General features: G+C 30.6%; 3 protein-coding genes across 3 annotated transcripts in view; 2 read left to right on the top strand and 1 right to left on the bottom strand.

Annotated features, from left to right (window-relative positions):
• LOC114332242 (poly [ADP-ribose] polymerase) overlaps positions 1-20257 on the top strand; it is an 85777-nt gene that overhangs the window by 221 nt on the left and 65299 nt on the right. The gene's annotated exons all lie outside the window — the stretch shown is intronic.
• LOC126891845 (DNA ligase 1-like) lies at positions 7-4953 on the top strand. Its single transcript, XM_050661176.1, has 8 exons — positions 7-1613; positions 1678-1787; positions 1939-2167; positions 2232-2363; positions 3664-3717; positions 4375-4431; positions 4497-4544; positions 4685-4953. Exons 1-8 carry the CDS (start codon positions 1551-1553, stop codon positions 4916-4918), a joined length of 927 nt encoding a protein of 308 aa, XP_050517133.1. The 5' UTR covers positions 7-1550; the 3' UTR covers positions 4919-4953.
• On the bottom strand, positions 6046-8135 carry LOC126891844 (putative nuclease HARBI1). The gene is made up of 3 exons (XM_050661175.1): positions 7640-8135; positions 7263-7544; positions 6046-6652 (listed from the first exon to the last, which is right to left on the bottom strand). The coding sequence occupies exons 1-3, from the start codon at positions 7922-7924 to the stop codon at positions 6161-6163; spliced, it is 1059 nt and encodes a 352-aa protein (XP_050517132.1). The 5' UTR covers positions 7925-8135; the 3' UTR covers positions 6046-6160.

A 20257-nucleotide genomic window follows, 5' to 3' on the forward strand; every position in this document is an offset into this window, starting at 1 on the left:
GTAGGTCCCAATCTTAATGTATTTTCTTAAACGAATCATATTTCATGATAAATTCACTTATTAGCATTGATTGTAGTGTATTGTGTATTATAATGTATTTTCAAGATTATATACTCGAGAGCTCAAGATTTGATTATTTATCTCAAGATTTATGTACCTACTTACTTGTTTTTAGATAAAAGTACAAAATTTTTTTCTATCATGTTTTGCGCCTTACTTAAACCATCCAAGGATCCAGAATAACGTAACTATAATTTTTAAATTAACAGTAATGCATTGACGGCATTTTATATTATTTTATCTTTTATTCCACCATTCCATGCATCAAGCCCTACCCCAAATAAATAAATTTCTAAGCTTGTTGTTTCTTGTGTACTTGATCTATACAAATGCTAATAAACAAACCATTTTGTTTGGGTTTAATAATTAATTAGTGGTGTGACCTTGAATGTTATACATAATGAATATTAAATTAATTTTTTATTTGATTTTTTTGGTAAAAAAATATTCTGTGATGTAACTGTACTAATTAAGTCACGGGAAATGTTTGGAGGATAGTGTGGTCTCCATTGGATCTATATTTCTTGAGATACAAAGAATTCTGAGTGGCTTTGCACTTGCTCACACTAAAAGACCATAATTTAGGAATAAGTAAATGTTTGTATGATAGAGGGATCCCAAATATAAACAAAATTTGAATGCAAAAATATGAAAAATCTAATTCTAGAAGGAAAAACAATACAGGACCCTATCTCGGCACTGCTTTGTGTTAACGCCTATGGATCGCATGGATTGACTACTATAATTATTGGCAAATCTCGTAAACATAGTGTTGTCATAGATATAATCAACAAAAGGCATCAGCTGCCCGTTTCATATTATAACTCTAATAGAGCATGGTTTACCAAAAATATTTTCAAAAATTGGTTTTTAAAGAATTTGTACATAAAGGATTGCAGTGAGAAAATTTCAAGAGAAGAAACTGGTAATACAGTCGAATGAGATGAAATGATTATTGAGTTTAGACAAAGCTATTTTTAACAAAAGCTTTTTTAACTTTCAGATTTGTACACTGTATCTAAATACAGTACCAAATGCCCTTCGGTAGGGTTCTATACAGATCACCAAGCCGCAAGCCCTTATCCCTTGTCGTACCGCTCCTATATAGGCTGATCAGACGCCAGTTTATTCCAGACCAAGTTGTAGACTCATTCAGCCTTATTAATAAAAATCGCTTAGTCCGAATTTAGTCTCGGACTAGCTAGTCCGAGATTAAGCGAGTACTAACTTCATTTTAAGAACGTCATTAATAAACATGGACTAAGCTCGGACTAACTAAACCTTCCTTAGTCCTAGTTACAACAAATTTAAGTTGGCAACTCTTGTGAAATAGAAGAAAAATGTCAAGAAATTGACGGTGACAGCGACATTTTGTTTGAAATTTGTCATTTTTTCTTTGGTTAGGTTTAGATCATTTCATCATTTGCATTTTCCGTTTGTTTGGTTTGTTTTTGTTAATATAACTGTTTTTGATCGATTTTAATTGCAAAATGAGTGGAGGTGGAGAAAAACAAAAAAGAATTCGCTCCATAAATTGGGACGAAGAAGAAAAGGTAAGTTATTTGCTTATCTACAATACAAATTTCATGTTTGATTGATTTTTTTGTAATATTTCAGCAATTGTTTCGCAGTGTATTCAAGGAATACTCACATATAATAGAGAATAAATCACTAAACACAAATGCAACTAAAGCAAAAACAAAAGCCTGGGAAACAGTCCATAAAAAGTGAGATATTTTATTTTAATGCCCTTTTAATAACATTCTATTAAAATTTTAATAATTTTATGAACATTTTTAATTATGCACTTAAAAATTTCATTTACTTCTTTTCTTTTAATTATCCATAATATACTTTATATACAATTCAACATTTCAGGTTCAATGAATTAAATAGTAAACAAAGAGACCTGCGACAACTGCAAAATCAGTGGAAACATATGAAAATAAATGCCCGCAAAGTATGTAGCAGTTATAATAAAGAACTGAGGAAGACTGGCGGTGGAGAAGGACCACCAATGCCCAATCAAGATGTAATGGAGATAAAAGATATTATGAATCCCGCAGAATTATTGCGGGATCACAATGAACATGACTCTGATGGCTCGGTGAGTTTTCATGTAATAGGTAGGGTTATATACATTATATTTTATATATATTTTTTGTCAACAGGTGATGCCAGCAATACAATTTCTTGAAATGGGAACTAGTATTAATGAAATGGGACCAAGTACCAGTGCAATGGGACAAAGCACCAGTAATATTGGACTAAATACTAGTGAAGAACTGGAAATTCAGTTAAAGGTCAGTAGATTTATCATACTTAAAATATCAATATTTCCTTATCAAATTTTTTTATTATCATCAACTGAGATTTCTGTTGTAATCTAATGACCACAATTATGTAAATATATAATATACTCTACATTTTAAAAAAAGTATATAAATATTGCATTACCAAATAAGTACTTTTAGTTAAAGAAATGTTTATATAATAGATTCTAGAATTATTACAGTCTCTGCTATCAAAGTAGTAAAATTTTTGGAATATTGTATATATAGAATCCCTTCTCTTAGTAATATTTCCTTATTAAATGTTTTAGTATCACCAACTGAGATTTGTGTTGTAATCTAATAGTCAAAATTATGCAAATATGGGTATCTATGTACTCATTATATACATTTTAAAAAAGTATAAATATTAGATTACAAAATAAGTAATTTCAGTTAAAGAAACCCAAATATAGTACAGATTCTAGAGTTACAGTCTCTGCTATCAAAACATTAAACAATATATGATATGGCCTTGGTAAGACTATACATTTATTACACTCATATTGGTGATCTAATATTGTAGATGTTTTTATTATGTAAACATTTTAAAATTTTAGTATTGAAATAATAAAAATTTTCTTTTTGATGATGTTCAAATGGTTTTTAATCATAGAACATTGATATCTTCGTGCATTATCAAATATGGAATATGGGTAAAATAGTAAGGTTAAAGTTTTCGTTTTGCCTCGTTTTCCTGAATGCTTTCTTCTTCTTTCTTTTCTTTTCTCTGGGCACTGCTCTTAGACAACTTGCCAGCTCGGTAGAATATTGTTCCAACAAAAATCACAAACTAGTTTGCGGCTGGTTGAATTCGCACATGCGTATTGTGCAGCAGTCAGAAACTGTTATGAACTAGTTTGTGATTCTTTGTAGGAACAAACCTATTAAGAATTAGTTGGGTGGATAGAGTCACGAATGTCGAGGTGTTGAGAAGAATGGGAAAAGAAAGACAGGTCTTAAATACAATTAAAGTTAGAAAACTGCAATATCTGGGACATGTCATGAGGGGCAAGCGTTATAACTTGTTGCAATTAATAATACAAGGAAGAATACAGGGTAGAAGGAGTCTTGGAAGAAGATGCAACTCCTTGTTAAACAATTTGAGAGCTTGATTTAACTGCACTTCTGCTGATCTCTTTAGAGCAACGGTATCGAAAGTGTGAATTGCCATGATGGTTGCCAACCTTCTTAAAGGAGACGGCACATGAAAAAGATTTATCATAGACATAAGTTTATATGCAGTATGATTAACCTAAACATTTTTTTTCAGATATTTGACAAGGAATTTAAAGAAAATAAAGAATTCCCACAACAAATGTTAGAGGTTAGTTAATTTAACATAGAATTAATTATACAATTAATAAACCTATTGATGGGTTTTACTAATAACAAATAGTAGTTTAAGCATTTGATGAATAAATTTATTCAACTCATAAAACCAACATATCTATGTTCCACCAATGTCAAATAAGACTTACTTTCATTATTTATCAAATAAATATATATTTTTAAAAAAATTATTGAGAAGTTAATGCCTTTTTAAATAACTATAAAGAAGATTCGTCAGTTTAACTGTAAATTATCAAAATTGTATTTAAACACAATAGAAATATAATTGACTAATAAATTTTACTCTACCAACACTTAACTACTCACTGATTTATTTGTTGTTGGTTAAACCGGCCCTTATATATCATTTAAAGTCCAGATTATAAGCATCTTGCTTTTTTTTACTTATAATTAGGATTTTTAGTAAAAATGCTTATTTTAAAGATATTATCTTGAAGTACATTATCTGAAGTAAATTATCTTTAAAATAAGCATTTTTACTCAAAATCCCAATTATAAGCAAAAAAAAAACAAAAAAGCAAAATGCTTATAATCTGGACTTTAATCATTATCATGTAAATAATTAGTACTTAATAATATCTATACAAAACAAAATCTATGGAAAATGTTCATTTACTATTATTTGTTGCAGACACCAAAAAACAGTTCATTAGAGAGGGCCACTGCTAAGTCTAAAAATAGCCTGAAGGTATTTAATTATAACTTCTGGTAACTAAATATTGGAAAATGTTTATTTATTGTTATTTTTTGCAGATAGGAAAAAGTAATTTAACAGAGGGGGCTGCTGCAAAGGTTTCTAAGGTATTTAATTACACAACTTCTAGTAACTGCTCTGTTTATGTATATAGTAGATGGTAGGATCTTAAATAAAGCTAACTGTTGACTTCCAAACATGAAGCCTTTCATTCTTCTATTTTTTTAACTATGATTTCAATTTCCAGGATGAAGAATACATAAAAAATATAACAGAATATTCGCGTGAGTTAAAAGAAAAAGAGCACAATAGGCATATGGAAATTATGGAACTCCAACACAACAGGCAAATGAGGTACATGAGACTAAAACATGAAATGGAAAAAAGGGAACACGAAATTAAAATGAAGGTTCAAGCGGAACTTTTGAAACATGCTTCATTGAAGACAAAAATGTTAGAGGCAGAATCACAAAATAAATAATATTATGTACATATATTATAAGAAATAAAATGATAATATAATTTGTTTTTATACTTTTTTACTACTATAACTATATACTATGTTGTGAAATTAAAGGAGATGAAACTAGCAGAGGTGGAAAATTATCAATAGAAACCCGTAAAATTTATATTATATTAATAGTTTCCCACTTTTAGACGTATCGGAGGAGTTTGACAACAACTACCGTGACCTGTGACAGTTTGACTCTGATACATCTAAAGGTGGGAAACTATCAATATAATGTAAATTTATTTGTTTTTATTGATAATTTTTACCTTTTCTAGTTTCAACTCTTTTTATTTCACAACATAGTATGTTTTCCATCTTTTGTGGGTTATTGGCAGGCTCACCACTGTCAATATAGGTAAGGAAAAGTATTGGCAAAAACTCACAAAGTGAATATGAATACAACAGATATTTTGGATGATCTTTTTTATTCACATTCACTTTCTAGTTTTTGCAACTAAGCTAATCATCTCCCACACAAAACTAAGACAATAGTATTCAGTAAAGAACCAATCAGATGTAAAATAGAAATTTATGGTATCAGTATTGAACAAATAATGGAAATAAAATATCTTGGAATTACATCGTTAAGCTATTAAGACTTGGACAAAAAAGTGAGAATTCAAGTACAAAAAGCAAATAGACTGGCAAGATGTCTTAATAACATTATATGGTGAAAGCGACATACTAACACTGAGATGAAGTCAAGAAATATTTATAAAGCCAGTGTAAAATCAATATTGACATTGCATCAGACACAACACAAAGACTACTGGAAACGGCAGAAATGTCAGCATTAAAAAGAATTACCGAAAATACGCTGAGAGATCGAAAGAGGAGTGAAGATTTTAGATGACTTATGTAATGTACAGTGTATAAATGATTAACAACTTAAAAAAAGGAATATAATAACCATATAAGCATAATGGGGGAGACATGGATGATCAAAATAACAAGAGATAAATCACCAATTGATAGAAGTATTGGCTGACTGTACAAAAGATGCAGTGACAACATCCCATATACGAGTAGGTATCAATCTGTCAGTGAACAAGCAGAATTGCTTATAAAGAGGAAGAAGAAAAAAAATAATAATAAAATGTGTTTTGATAACTTTTTATTTGCAATAATAAAGGTTGTATTTTTTTAACATCCGTCCAAATATATTTGCCAAACTCTTTGAGAAGGAATTGGGTAGTATCTATCTCCATTCAACTAAAAATTATCATTAATAAATGCAGCTCTAGCTGCATTTCCTCTAATGTTATTATTAATTGCAGGTATTACTGGTATGTCTTCATTTCCTGGTTGGTCAATATTTTCAATCATATCCCGGTGGTGGATGGCAATATTGTTAAGTATTGCCAGCGCTACAATGTACAATTTGGTGTTATCTAATTTGGTTTTAAACCCATCTAGTAAACAGCGAAATCTTTGCTTCCACACACCGAAACATCGTTCCACAGTGTTGCGGGTTTGTATATGTGCCCTGTTATAACGTTCCTCCTGTTGTGTTGTCGGATTTAGGACTGGAGTGAATAAATAAGGGGAGCAGGCATAGCCTGAATCTCCCAATAGTCTCCCTTTGAATTCTGACTGCTCGAACCTACGTTTTAATCTGCACTCATTGAATATTCTGGAGTCATGAGTGCTGCCTCTCCAGTGAGCTACTATGTCCATAATTTCCAAATTAGCATTGGCCACAACCTAAAAGAGAACATATTTATCTCTTGAAATATACAAAAACACTTTTATTTCACAATCATTTTATTTACAACCCGTAACAACTGTTTTGAGAAAATGTTTAAAAACAATTGTCTAGATTTATAAATAAAATCAATGGGAAAATGTACAGATGTCTTGTATGCAGAGATGAGTGCGTTAATAACCGGCAAATTAACGTAAAAGATGGAAATCATATTAAGTTGTGACATAAAAAGAGATGAACCTAGTAGAGGTGAGAAATTTAGCAATAGAAACGTATAAAATTACATTATATTGAATGTTTCCCTCCTTCAGACGTACCGGACGAGTTTGACAACTAACACTGCGACAGCCACAGTTTTAGTTGACATACTCATCTGATACGTCTAAAGGTGGGAAACTATCAATGCAATGTAAATTTATACGTTTCTATCGCTAAATTTTTCACCTCTACCAGTTTCATCTCTTTTTATCTCACAACTTAATATGCTTTCCATCTTTTGCGTTTATTTTGCCAGTTATTAGCACGCTCATCACTCTATTTTAAAAGTAATTAAAGTGTAAACTTTCATCAAGTATATTCCAAATCAGTCTACAATTACTCTTAACTTACTTGTACATTTATTGAACTGTATCCTTTTCTGTTTATGTAATATTGCCCAATGTTTCCACCCACTTTTGGAATTCGAATATGGGTGCAGTCAATAGCTCCAACCACTTGCCTAAACCCACATATTCCATAAAACCCAGCAATCACTCTATTTTGCTCCAGATCATTTTGTGGCATTTTAATCCACTGAGCTCTGTGTACTACCAGAGCTAAAGCAACTTGTTTACAGACAAGCGAAACTGTTGGCTGGCTGATACCAATAATATCTGCAGCATCATCTTGAATCTGTTGAGATTATAAAGAAATCAGTAAATTTAGAGCAGTAGAAAATTTATAATATAAGTACACTTTTATTACTAACTTTGATAATAATTACTTACTTCTCGACGTGCCCAAGTTCTTATTGCACACAAGACTTTTATGTGTGGAGGTACATGTCCACCTCTAAAATCGCCAGCTAAGTCATTTCTGACCATGTCAATTATAAAAATTGCAGTGGCTTTTGAAAAGCGGTATTTGGTTTTGAATTCACCTTCTTCTAATTCCTCTAAAGGATTTTTTCTAATTTTATATATTTTTATGTGTCTCGGAATATTCCGCTGATTTCTATACTCATTTATTTCTTGTATTAATCTTAAATCGTCTATAAAATAGTCCCTCTCCATTATAAAAATAATATTGATTTATGTAAAAACAAATAAAACGTTTTTAAGGTTATGAACACCAACCGTCAATGTCACGTTAGTCTTGATTTAAACCTGCTATTACATTGGATTAAATTTTAGTCCGAGACTAGAGAGGGTTTAGCTTAGTTCAGGGTTAGTCGCTGTTTATTAATAGGGATATTGCCTTAGTCCGAGGACTAAAGTTAGCCCGGCCTTAGTACGTGTTTATTAATAAGGCAGATTGAGTTTTATACTATGGCATTGGCCTTTTATTAATTTCATGACCTACATAATACAGTACCTGCATAATTAAAAAAAAATTTTTTTTGATATATTTTAAACCTGTTTTTATACAACAGACATCCCACCCTTCTACAGCTTTTTCTGTACTGATCTCCGTAAGTGTAACATTCTATTCTTAACTTGAAATAAAGATTAGTCTAGTAACGTGTTATCAGAAAAACACTATATTTATAATTTTTGTTAGAAACTGGCTGGATAAGGAGAAGGATATGCTTGCTTTTCTGAGTATCGCTTTTGAAACCTGGGCTCCAAATTAGGAAATTGCCACTCTCATTTCTTATTCTGTCTATTTTTGCCCTGTACTTGTTCAATATCATTGGAACTGCAGAAAACCCAAGTAGCACAATAAAAACATTTTAGTTTTATTAAAGGTTTATAAAGGTTTTATTGTGGTACATAAGATGATAGTTTTAAAGTTACCTTGTAGATATACTGCCAGAACATTAAAACTGTTAAGCATTTGTCACTAGTTTTAAAGTATCTAATAAGAGTATCAAATAAGACTAATTAATCTTAATAGATAATTTGTCTTATAGTAGTTTTAAAATGGTTTATTCTCAGTTCACTTTAAAACTAATCAGTTTTATGAAGAACTTCTGGACTGTTTGGTTTTATTAGATTCTAGTTTGTTACCTTTTAGTTTTATTGCAGTTTTAAAGATTCTGCTAATACAACTAATAAAACCTATTATTAAAACTACTTGATCTCAAGACTATTATGTCAGTAAAACAAATGCCTTAAAACTATTTTTTTAGTTTTCTTTAAAGTTGGTTTCATAAAAGCAATTAGTAGGCTATATTAAAACCAAACGCTGTTAACTGAATCAATTTGGTTACCGTAAAGAAACTATGCTTCTTGTAAGAAACAATAAAACTAAACTCATCCCCTCTTCTTTCATATCCAAAATGATCGGCTATTTGTTTTAGAGCGAAACAGTGATGTAGTGTGTTGTAAAAAGTGGAAGTACAGTTAGTATGGAAGAAATAAGTCGCAAGTACTTAAAATATAAACGAACTGGTCATTTTAAAAGAAAAATACAACACACACAGCACTACAACGCCTCGATTTTAGGTTAGATTCACATTAAAAGCGAGTGGTATTATCGACAGCAGCATTAAAACTAAACGGTTTTAATTCTAAGACAACCTTGCTTTTATGTAGGATATATACTCTTGGAAAGGTATAAAATAAAACCGTTTGATCTTAACAATTCTGTCGATAGATCAAATAGTTTTATTTGGATTTCAGCCATATTGCTTTCTGGAGATGCTGAAAGCCATGATAGATTACAATATAAGGCTTACATAAAAATTATAAATAAGCGTCTTAAAGACACAAATTCGATTTATTTTTTAAAACATTAAAATTGCAGATAAAATTATTTTTCTTTCAAAATAATATGTTATTTCATACATTTAATTATGGCAATGAATTGTTTAGAATGTGACAAAGACATCAGTGACTCCAAGGATGCACTGAGTTGTGATAGCTGTGAAAGGAGTTTACATCGAAAATGCACGGAACTCTCGGCTTCGGAACTGAGAGTCATGGACCTAAAGAACAGTCGTCAACTGAAGTATTTCTGTCAGCAATGTTTGGAGGGCATGGCAGCTGTACCTAAATTATACAAAATCGTCAGCGAGTTACGCCTAGAGGTGAAACATCTTCAGGAAAGTATTGAAGCCAAAAACACTTCTATACCACAATTAACTACTACACCGTCAATTTCGAATGATGAATCTATAATTAATGAAATTCAAGAGCGTAATGCTAGAGCTAAGAACATTATGATCTTTAATTTGCCAGAATCCCCAAATGACACTACAACTGTGCGTTCAATCATAAGTGAAGCCTCCAGTGATGAAATAAGTATTGTTAAGATAACCAGAGTTGGCAAGAAAAATAAAAATGGACATCGTTCTGTAAAGGTGGAGCTCTCAAGACCCCAGGATGTATTTGATGTGTTAAAAAATAAATATAATGTAAGCCGTGATAGACATATTTTCATAAGTGCTGACCTCACGCGTCTTCAACAAAACATCTTAAATAAGTTAAAAACTGAATTGGCAGAAAGGAAATCTAAAGGTGAGAAAGATCTAGTTATAAGGTATATTAATGGTGAGCCTAAAATAACCAAATATAATCAGCAAAAAAACTCGAAATGATCATTCCACAAGTTTCCAATACACTGAAAATCTACTGTCATAATGTAGGAGGTTTAAGGACAAAATTATCTGATTTCTCTGCAGCAGTTAATTGTTCTTGCTTTGATATATTTGTCATTATTGAAAGTTGGTTGAACGATGATTTCCTAGATAAGGAACTTTATTTGGTTAATTATCAGATATTCAGATGTGATAGATCTAATCTTTCAAGTACTAAAAGTAGAGGTGGAGGGATTTTGATACTTATTCATAGAAAAATAAAAGCTTTTAGAATGAGCCTCATAAACAATTCAGTGGAACAGTTATTTATATCTTGTTCTGTTTCAAATTTTAATTTTATCATTGGTGGCGTGTATATTCCTCCTAACAGTCCAAATAATTGTTATCTATCACATGTTGAAACGATTGAAGATTTGAGAATTCAGTATAATAAATGCAACTTTTATATTTTTGGTGATTTTAACTTGCCTAATATAACTTCCGATTTAAATAATATATCACCATCTCAGATGAATGAAAACATTTCTAGTGTAGCACAATGTTATGCTTTTCTTGATTTTAAACAGCATATTACTATTCCTAACTCTAATAATAAGTTTTTAGATCTACTATTTTCGAATGTGGATAGTATTCTAGTTTCATCTGCAATAGATCCTATTTTTTCTGAATCTACCCATCACAAACCATACTCCTTTGATTTACCTATATCGGGCATTACAAATAATTTACTGTGCCAAGAATTTTACTATGATTTCAGAAACGCTGATTATATTAGCTTACAGAATTATTTGGGACCTATCAATTGGCACAAGTATTTAAATTTAAATGACATAAATACTGCAGTACACAATTTCTATCATATTATGAGTATGGCATTAAATCTTTTTGTGCCCAAAAAGAAAAGTAAGGTATCAACTTTCCCAAAGTGGTTCAATGCTGAGTTGAGAAATTTAATCATCCAAAAGAAAATAGCTCACAAAAATTACAAGAATACTGGCAATCGCTGTTATTACATAGAATTTTCAAAGTTACGTAGTCAATGTAATATTTTATCTAAAGAATGTTTTGTGAATTACAAAAAAGACCTTGAAAATAATTTTAATACCGATCCCAGGTCATTTTGGAGATTTTTTAGCCGAAAAAATAATCTATATGATGTTCCTAATAATATGTATCTAGCTGATAAAAAAGCTGTGAATGGTGATCAGATAAGTGAACTTTTTGCTGTTTACTTCTCTGAAGTTTATGTTTCTTCCCTGGATGTAAGTTATCATGACACATTTAATAATTATTCATCTATAAAGTGTGATTCTTTGACAGCGGAAGTTATTTTCGATGGTTTGTCAAAACTTTCTAATAATGTAACAGCTGGACCGGATGGTCTTCCCGATTTTTTCTTGAAAAACTGTGCTTACAGTCTAACTCAACCATTGTTTGTTCTATATAAATTATCATTGAAATTAGGCATTCTTCCTGATAAATGGAAAACTAGCCATTTAATTCCAATTTTTAAATCTGGCGAAAGAGAAAATATAGAAAATTACAGAGGTATATCTAAACAATCGACCATTCCTAAACTACTTGATAAGTTGATTTATAACCATATTAGTTTTACTTGTCAACAATTAATAAATAATTATCAACATGGCTTTATGCACAAGAAATCCACAACTACAAACTTACTATCTTATGAAACATCTATTATCAGAGATCTGGAAAGAAAATGTCAGGTAGATTGTGTATACACAGACTTTTCAAAAGCCTTTGATAGGATTGACCACTACTTACTGCTACATAAACTTAAGGCATATGGTTTCAGCGATCAGCTTTTAAAGTGGTTTGATAGCTATTTAATAGGTCGCACACAAAAAGTCAAACTGGGTTCATTTATGTCAGATACAATACAAATAAAATCTGGAGTTCCACAAGGTGCTCATTGCTCGCCCCTTCTGTTCAATCTGTTTATTAACGACATAGGTGAATGTTTTAATCACTCTAAGTACTTGCTATTTGCTGATGATTTGAAGATTTACAGATCTATCAAAGATCATGAAGATTGTAGTCTCCTTCAAAACGATCTCAATAATTTAGTTGAGTGGTGTAACAAAAACAGACTCTTTTTAAACATTAATAAATGTCATTTCATTAGCTTCCACAAAGTTGCAAAAAAATATCAATCATCATATGTCATCGACAGTAAAGCGCTCTCTTATGTTAGAGCAGTAAAGGATTTAGGAGTAATATTCGATGAAAACTTAACGTTTGTGGATCACATTAACTATGTGACAGCAAAGGCTTCAAAAGTACTGGGTTATATACTTCGCAGTTGTGCTGATCTTTCCCTTAATACAATAAAGGCTGTTTACTCATCATTGGTTATATCTATATTAGAATTCTCCTCTATTGTCTGGTCACCATTTTATAATGTTCATGTTGTTTGTCTCGAGAGAGTTCAAAATAAGTTTTTAAGATTTGCAGCATACAGATTGGGATATAATGTTATTGAACTAAACCACAACTATACCATCATCCGTAGTGATCTCAATTTGCACTCCTTAAAAGACCGTAGAATTATAAATGATCTAGCTTTTATTTATAAACTATTAAATAGTGAAATCCATTGTCCTGATTTATTAAAATTAATAAACTTTAATATTCCAAACCATAATCTGAGAAATAATAACTTGTTCCATGTACCTCATCATTTAACTAACTATGGTCTTAACTCACCAATAGATAGAACTTTAAGTCGCCTGAATGATTTGGACATCGATTTATTCTCTTCTTCCAGTCGAGTATTTAAAAACCAACTAAAATCAGTTTTTCCGGTCAGCACTTATGTTTAATATTTAATATTTAATATTATATTTTCAGTGGATTTGTTAATTTTTGCCATGGATAATGCTTTTGTATTATGTAATTTGTTAATTTTTTTATTGTCTGTAGTTAGTTGATTAATGTCAGTTTATATTATATTATTATGTATTGTCACTGCATAACGTGGATTGTGTGTATGTTAAATTTAGTTTTATTGTAATGTACTTACTACAGTTTTATGCTGTCACACTTTCATTTAATTCATTTTATTTTATTTTTAGTTTTTTTACTGTTTTACTGGACTTTACCAATACTACTTTTACTTCTACTTATTGTTTATATATGTATATTTTTTTTTAAATTGGGGAGACCCGTAAATAAATAAATAAATAAATAAATATTTTTTGGATTTAATTTTTTTTATTTTTTAATCGCCAAAAGTCAGAAATTTTAGGGGGCGTGAGTTATGTAGACCTATTTTTGTTAACATTATCAATAAAGTTGGGTGCGCAAGTGATTTTCTACCTTGACAGTCCGAAATAACCAAGTACTTTTTATTATTTTTTGGTTACAAATACGTATCTACCTATCATAACACATGTAAAAATTTGTTGGCCTATATGGACTATATGGGTTTAAAGAATCATTTAATATGGTAAATTGTCTTTAAAAGTCTCCATTTAACCCTCCGTTACTCGCACACAGTGTGGGAGACCGGGCCTGTAAATAAATTCCTGTAACTCTGCTTGTAGTGGGGATTTTGAATGGCTACTTCGTATACCTCTTCAGTGGTCAATCAACTGTGGGTAAAGTCAGTTCGCAGTGTAAAAAATAGTACTGTCCTTTTGTTATTACGCAACACAGTCCAGTACACCGTGTGCGAGTATTTGTGCACCAATTTTTGTGTTTGGATCACACATCGATATTTTTAATTAGTAAGGTAATTTAAGATGTTTTCCTTATTTTCAATGTTTATAGATTAGTTTATTTATATTTATATATATATATAAATATAAATATATAACTTACCCAGAACCATCAGAATGAGGTTTAGGGAGATATGTGGTTTACCAACAGAACAAGTACCAGTCGTAACACCAGGAACTTCAGATCGCTGTGCTGTTTGTGATTGGAAGAAAAATAGAAAAACAAAGTTTTACTGACAAATATGCTCAAAATATCTGTGTTTGGAACACCATTGTTCCAATGAATGTGACACCATTGTGTATTTCATGTTTTAAAAACGTTAATTAATTTTTATAACTTTTTTTGTTACTACAATTACTCTTTGTTTTTAATTTTTTTGTGTATTGAATTAAGATCTAAAGTTCTTAGTAAACAAATTTAACCATATTCAATTTTTTTTTCACTTCCAAAGTTTTTGTATATACATATAAATGGATAACAATGAAAATTATTAAATTTTTGATTAAAGTAATATAATGTGAACACAAACGCATATCTACAAAATTATATGATCATATATTCATTAAATAATTTAATCGTACACAATTTTGCAAAAAAAAATAATTTTAAAACACTGCTGACCCATATTTTTGGACCCGGTCTCCTGCACCGTGTGCGAGTATCCGATCACAAAAAGTTGGCGCGAGTAACGAAAGGTTAAGAAACCTTTTTAAGTTTGCTATAAAACTATCTGCACTTAAAGTGTCTTTTAACATGGTTTTAAAAGCACCTTCACAGCAGCTTTAAAACCAGTTGCTTAAGAAAAAAAAATTTTAAAAAGGTTTTTATTTTTGGTTTTACCTCTTTCAGAGTGGGCCCTTTTATGCTGAAAGCGGTTTTATTGCAACATTAAGGTTTACTTAAAAACCAAATGGTTTTAATTTTAGTTTTATTCTACAGTTTTAAAGCATCCTTAAAAGACTTAATAAACCTGTTCGGTGCTACTTGGGAAGCCTGTTTCACACAAGTACAAAGTCACAAATGGTAATAAAACCTTTAATACTGAGACTCTGAGCTCCAAAATTCAAACAGTTTATTCTTGTTATTGAAGCTTTAGGCTTAAATCACATGACAATTCCATTAGTTGTTCATCTTCCTCTGGTGAAAGTGTATACCAAATCATTAGTCATATTACCCTAAATTAAATTAATTTTCAAAGTATTGGCTTAATAATAGCAAATACTGTGTTAATATTACTGTCATAATATACTGTCATTAACCGCACAAATTATAGTTCAAGTTCCTATCTCTCTAAAACTCTTAAATTAGCAAACACATTATCTCCGCAAATTGATTTCTTTGTGAACGACTTTACTGCGTTTTCCACACAATTATATTTATACTTAACTTAATGTTCTAATTTCAAGACTGATTTGTCAACTACTGTTATTGTCTTTGTTCTAGGATAAGTTGTATTTGTCAATTTCAAAATGTTCTAGCTCTCAATTGTTGAATGAGAGCAAGTAAGTTTATTCTTTATTATTGTTTGTTATGTATTTACCAATTTTGTATCTACTAGATCTTATTTTTCTAATTTGTGTGACATTTTAATTGTAAAAAAATTTTAATTGTATCATGTACTAATGGACTTCGGTCCGTAAATGAATAATAAATAAATAAATATTAGTTTTGAAGATGGATCAAGGTCTCTTATTATTTCTTTGACTTCATTTAAAGTTCCTCACATGTCCCTTCTTCAGCTTCTTGCCAATTTTCATTTCCCGGTTCCTCTTGTTCTTCTTCTTCTACGGCACTACAACTACAACCCAAATTGAGCTTTGGCCTCCTTTATTTTTTGCCTCCACCCTTGCTTGTCTGTGGCTGCTATTCTCCATACACAGAGTCCTAAAAGGGCTTGTGCGTCGCTTCCTCTTGTTGGTCTGTATTTAATAGATCTTAGAAATATTCTGGGTAAATCATAACATCCTATTGTCTAAATTAGAAGCTGCTGGAGTAGATGGGAAACTGCTTGAATGGCTGGAAAGCTACCTAATAGGAAGGCGCCAAGCAGTAAGGATCCAGGATTGTCTATCTCAGGATGTAGTTGTCAGTTCTGGGGTCCCTCAGGGTTCACATCTGGGTCCGCTATTATTTATTATATTTATAAATGATATTGCAGATATAAACTGTGATAAGCTTTTGTTTGCGGATGATTTAAAAATCTTTTCGAAAATATCTAGTCCTGACGATTGCGAAAATCTGCAATTTCAATTAAATAAAATACAGAATTGGTGTAAAGAAAATGAAATGGAGCTAAATGTCAAAAAGTGTCATAAAATTAGTTTTTATCAAGGTAGAACGTGTATTCTGTTTGAATATAAACTTGATAACACACCACTAGATTGTGTTAATACAATAAGAGATCTTGGAATACTGTTTGACAAATCGCTAAAATTCGCAGATCATATTGATTCTATTATTTCAAAGGCTTTACAGATGCTTGGCTTCATGAAACGAAACTGCTATGATTTTAAAAGTCCCAATACCCTAAAATTGTTATACTGTTCTCTTGTTAGACCTTACTTGGAATACTGTTGTAGTATTTGGTCACCTTACTATAATGTTTACGCAGAAAAAATTGAAAAGGTCCAAAACAAATTCCTTAGGTTTTTGGGATTTAAAATTAGAGCTATTACTGGGAGTAACAGGTTTTACAGTTATGACGAAATTAGAGCATTTATAAATATCAATACACTGGAAGAACGTCGTTATCACCATGATTTGAAAATTCTATATAGTTTGTTAAATGGTACAGCAAATAGTCATTATTTATTGTCTAAGGTTGGTTTTAAAGTTCCTTCATACAGTACTCGAAATGCAGTCGAAACCACTTTTCATGTACCATTTCATTGATGTAATTATGGCCTCAATGAACCTATAACTAGAATGTTACGTCTAGCAAATCAAAATACCGAGAGGCTTAATTTTAGTTCCACACCCAACCAATTTATCCGCAACTTACAACAAATTAATATTGCCTCTTAATTGTTTTGTTATGTCCACCTTTACCAGTCTGTTTTTAATTTGTTTTGTATGTAATTTATATTATTTATGTTAACTCTATTTTAACTATTATATTTTATGTGTTATATATATATGACTTATATTTAGTATACTAAATTGTTCCAAAATTTGTAAACAATTGTAACTTTATTGGGCTTGTCCCGTGGAAATAAAAAAACAAAACAAACAAACAAAACAAAAACAAAAACCTGTTTAATTTCTTCTGTTGTTTTTCTAGAAGTAAACCTTCTTTGTTTCTGCAATACTTAGTATTATCCTTTTTAGTTTCTCTGAATTTCTTGGTAGAAAATGTTTACCTCCATATTTATGTAGGCTTTTTCTATGTTGTTCAATTGCTTTTCAAGCTGTTCTTTCTGCAAATTCTTTTAACTTCTTTTTTTCTAGCACATAGTTTTCAATTATATTTAAGGTATTTTTCTGCCTCTTTGTGGTTTTTCTCTGTTTCTTCTTGCCAAAGCATTCTTACATTCTTCATTAACCAGTCTGGTGTCTCTTTATATGCACTATTCCTATAAACTTTTCCTCTGCTTCTGACATGGCTGTCTGTATGGTCTGACATTCTTGTATTTCCTGTTTGACTGAATTCTCTAGCCTTTCATTTATTTCTACCTCTAGTCTGTTTACTGCCTGTTTTTGTTGAAGGTGCTCTAATTTAATATGTCTTAACAAGTTTTGGAATTTCTTGTTTTGTAATTTCTTGTTTAATTTCACTATTACTAATGAATAGTTACTATATCTTTGCTTTCTCTTAGATCTATCTGATTTTTTGCTTTTCCATCAGGGGAAGTCCATGTTACCTTATTAATGTTTTTATGATCAAAACTTGTGCTGGTACGCCAGTCAATGAGGGCCAAGAATAGGATCTTACCTGCGAATTCTATCCTACTGCATGGATTTTAATGAAATTTTGGTAATAGCCTCTACTTATCTCCTAATTCAAAGTTTACCCTATGCTGATGTGTGCTTTTATCTTGGGGGTGGTTTCCACCCCTCCTTAGGGGTGGAAAAAATTTTGGTTAAAATTACCACGAAATTCGCTAAAGAACCTAATTCTAAGCAAAAACTGTTTTATAATTTTTTTTTTAAACTCAATACTTTTTGAGATATTCGTGGTTGAAAATTGGCCATTTTCATTGAAACATAATATTATCTTTTCGAACGGTTTTTTGCGAATACCTTAAAAACTATGCATCTAACTAAAAAAACTATATTAAATATTTTTGTAGGTTATAAAAAAACAGACACTTGCCTTCATATATCTTCAGTTATAAGTCAAAAAGAGATATGGTAAGTGAAAATAATTTGTTTTTTGGTACATTCTCAAATTGGTGTATTCAACTTGAAATAACAGAGAAACTGTCGATTTTAGGTGTACAATGCTACTAATACCTTTTGTAGTGCTTGAAAAGACCTTTAATAGCTATATTAAAGGTCCATTACATTAAAACTGAGGGAGATATCCTGCAATCAAAATTGATAACTAATGTATTTTAAGAAAAAATGAGAAGTAATTTTAACCCCCATCCACCAAAATGTAAATGCATCGTTTTCCTTCTACAATACCTTTTATTATTGGCTCCGTGCGTCTCCCCTCTACTTACAGCCACGTCACACGCTGTCAGATTTTGTCAGGACGTTTTAACATTGAGTCTTATGGGATTATTTTGTTAAACTTGAATATTTTATTTTGTAGTGATAATAACCGAATACAATTGTTAGAAATCGTTAGTTATTAATTTATACTGTAATTTATAGTGCAACAAAAATATTTTCTTTATCGTTAATAAAGATTTAGTGACATAAACTGCGATAGTGAGGTTATGTATACAAAATCAAACTGATAATCAATATTGGAAATAGAAGAATTTATATCAGATTAAGTGCGTTTTTATTTTCTGTTTATATTAATACATAATATCACTAGCGTGACACGGCATTTTTTTAAATGTCTCATTTAAACATACACAAAGCGTCCTGATAAAATTTCAAAAAACCGCCACCATGAGCAGGTCGGTCGATTTTGCTTTGACACTTTGTTAATACTCAGAGCGAATAGTGTTATTTCTATGTTCAAAAAGTTGAACAAGTTTAAAATGAATGGTTTTTGAAAAAAAAAAGATCAAATTATAGAGTGCATTTTTAAATTTTCTTAAAAATCTTCCTTTTTCTCCATGTAACTTGAAAATGATAAGAGATACAGTAATGAAAAACAAAAAGAATTTTTATCTGAAAAAGTCCTACATTTTTGTGTGGTATCTTTTTTCATATCTCTTATCTTTTTCGAGTTACATGGAGGAAAAGGAAGATTTTTAGAAAATTTAAAAATGCGCTCTATAATTTGATCTTATTTTTTTCAAAAACTATTAATTTTAATCCAGTCCAACTTTTTGAACATAGAAATAATACTATAATAAAAAGTATTGTAGAAGGAAAACAATGTATTTAAATTCTGATGGATGAGGGGTTAAATATACTTCTCATTTCTTCTTAAAATACATTAGTCATTGACTTTTTTGCAGAATATCTCGCTTATTTTGAATGTAATTGACAACTAGTATTGCTCATTTTTAAGGTCTTTTCAAGCACTATAAAAGTTATTAGTATCATTATACACCTAAACTCGACAGTTTCTCTGTTATTTCAAGTTGAATACACCGATTTGAGCATTCAGCAAAAAAACAAACTCTTCTTACCTACCATACCCCTCTTTGTATTTTAACTAGAAGATTTATGAAGGAACGAATCTCTTTGTTTTTTTATAACCTACAAAAATATTTTATATAGTTTTTTTGTTAGATGCATAGTTTTTAAGGTATTCGTAAAAATCAGTCTGAAAAGGTGTCATTTTTTAATGAAAATGGCCAATTTTCAACCACGAATAACTAAAAAAGTATTGAGTTTTCAAAAAATAATTATAGTCAGTTTTTGCTTAAAATTAGGTGCTTTAGCCTCCTCCGTGTCTATTTTAACCAAAACATTTTTCGCCCCTGAGAAGGGGTTGGAACCACCCCCAAGATAAAAGCGCACATCGGCATAGGGTAGACTTTGTTTCTTGAGC

The sequence above is a fragment of the Diabrotica virgifera genome, chromosome 9 (genome assembly GCF_917563875.1).
Source record: "Diabrotica virgifera virgifera chromosome 9, PGI_DIABVI_V3a".
In the NCBI taxonomy this organism is placed as follows: Eukaryota; Metazoa; Arthropoda; class Insecta; order Coleoptera; family Chrysomelidae; genus Diabrotica; species Diabrotica virgifera.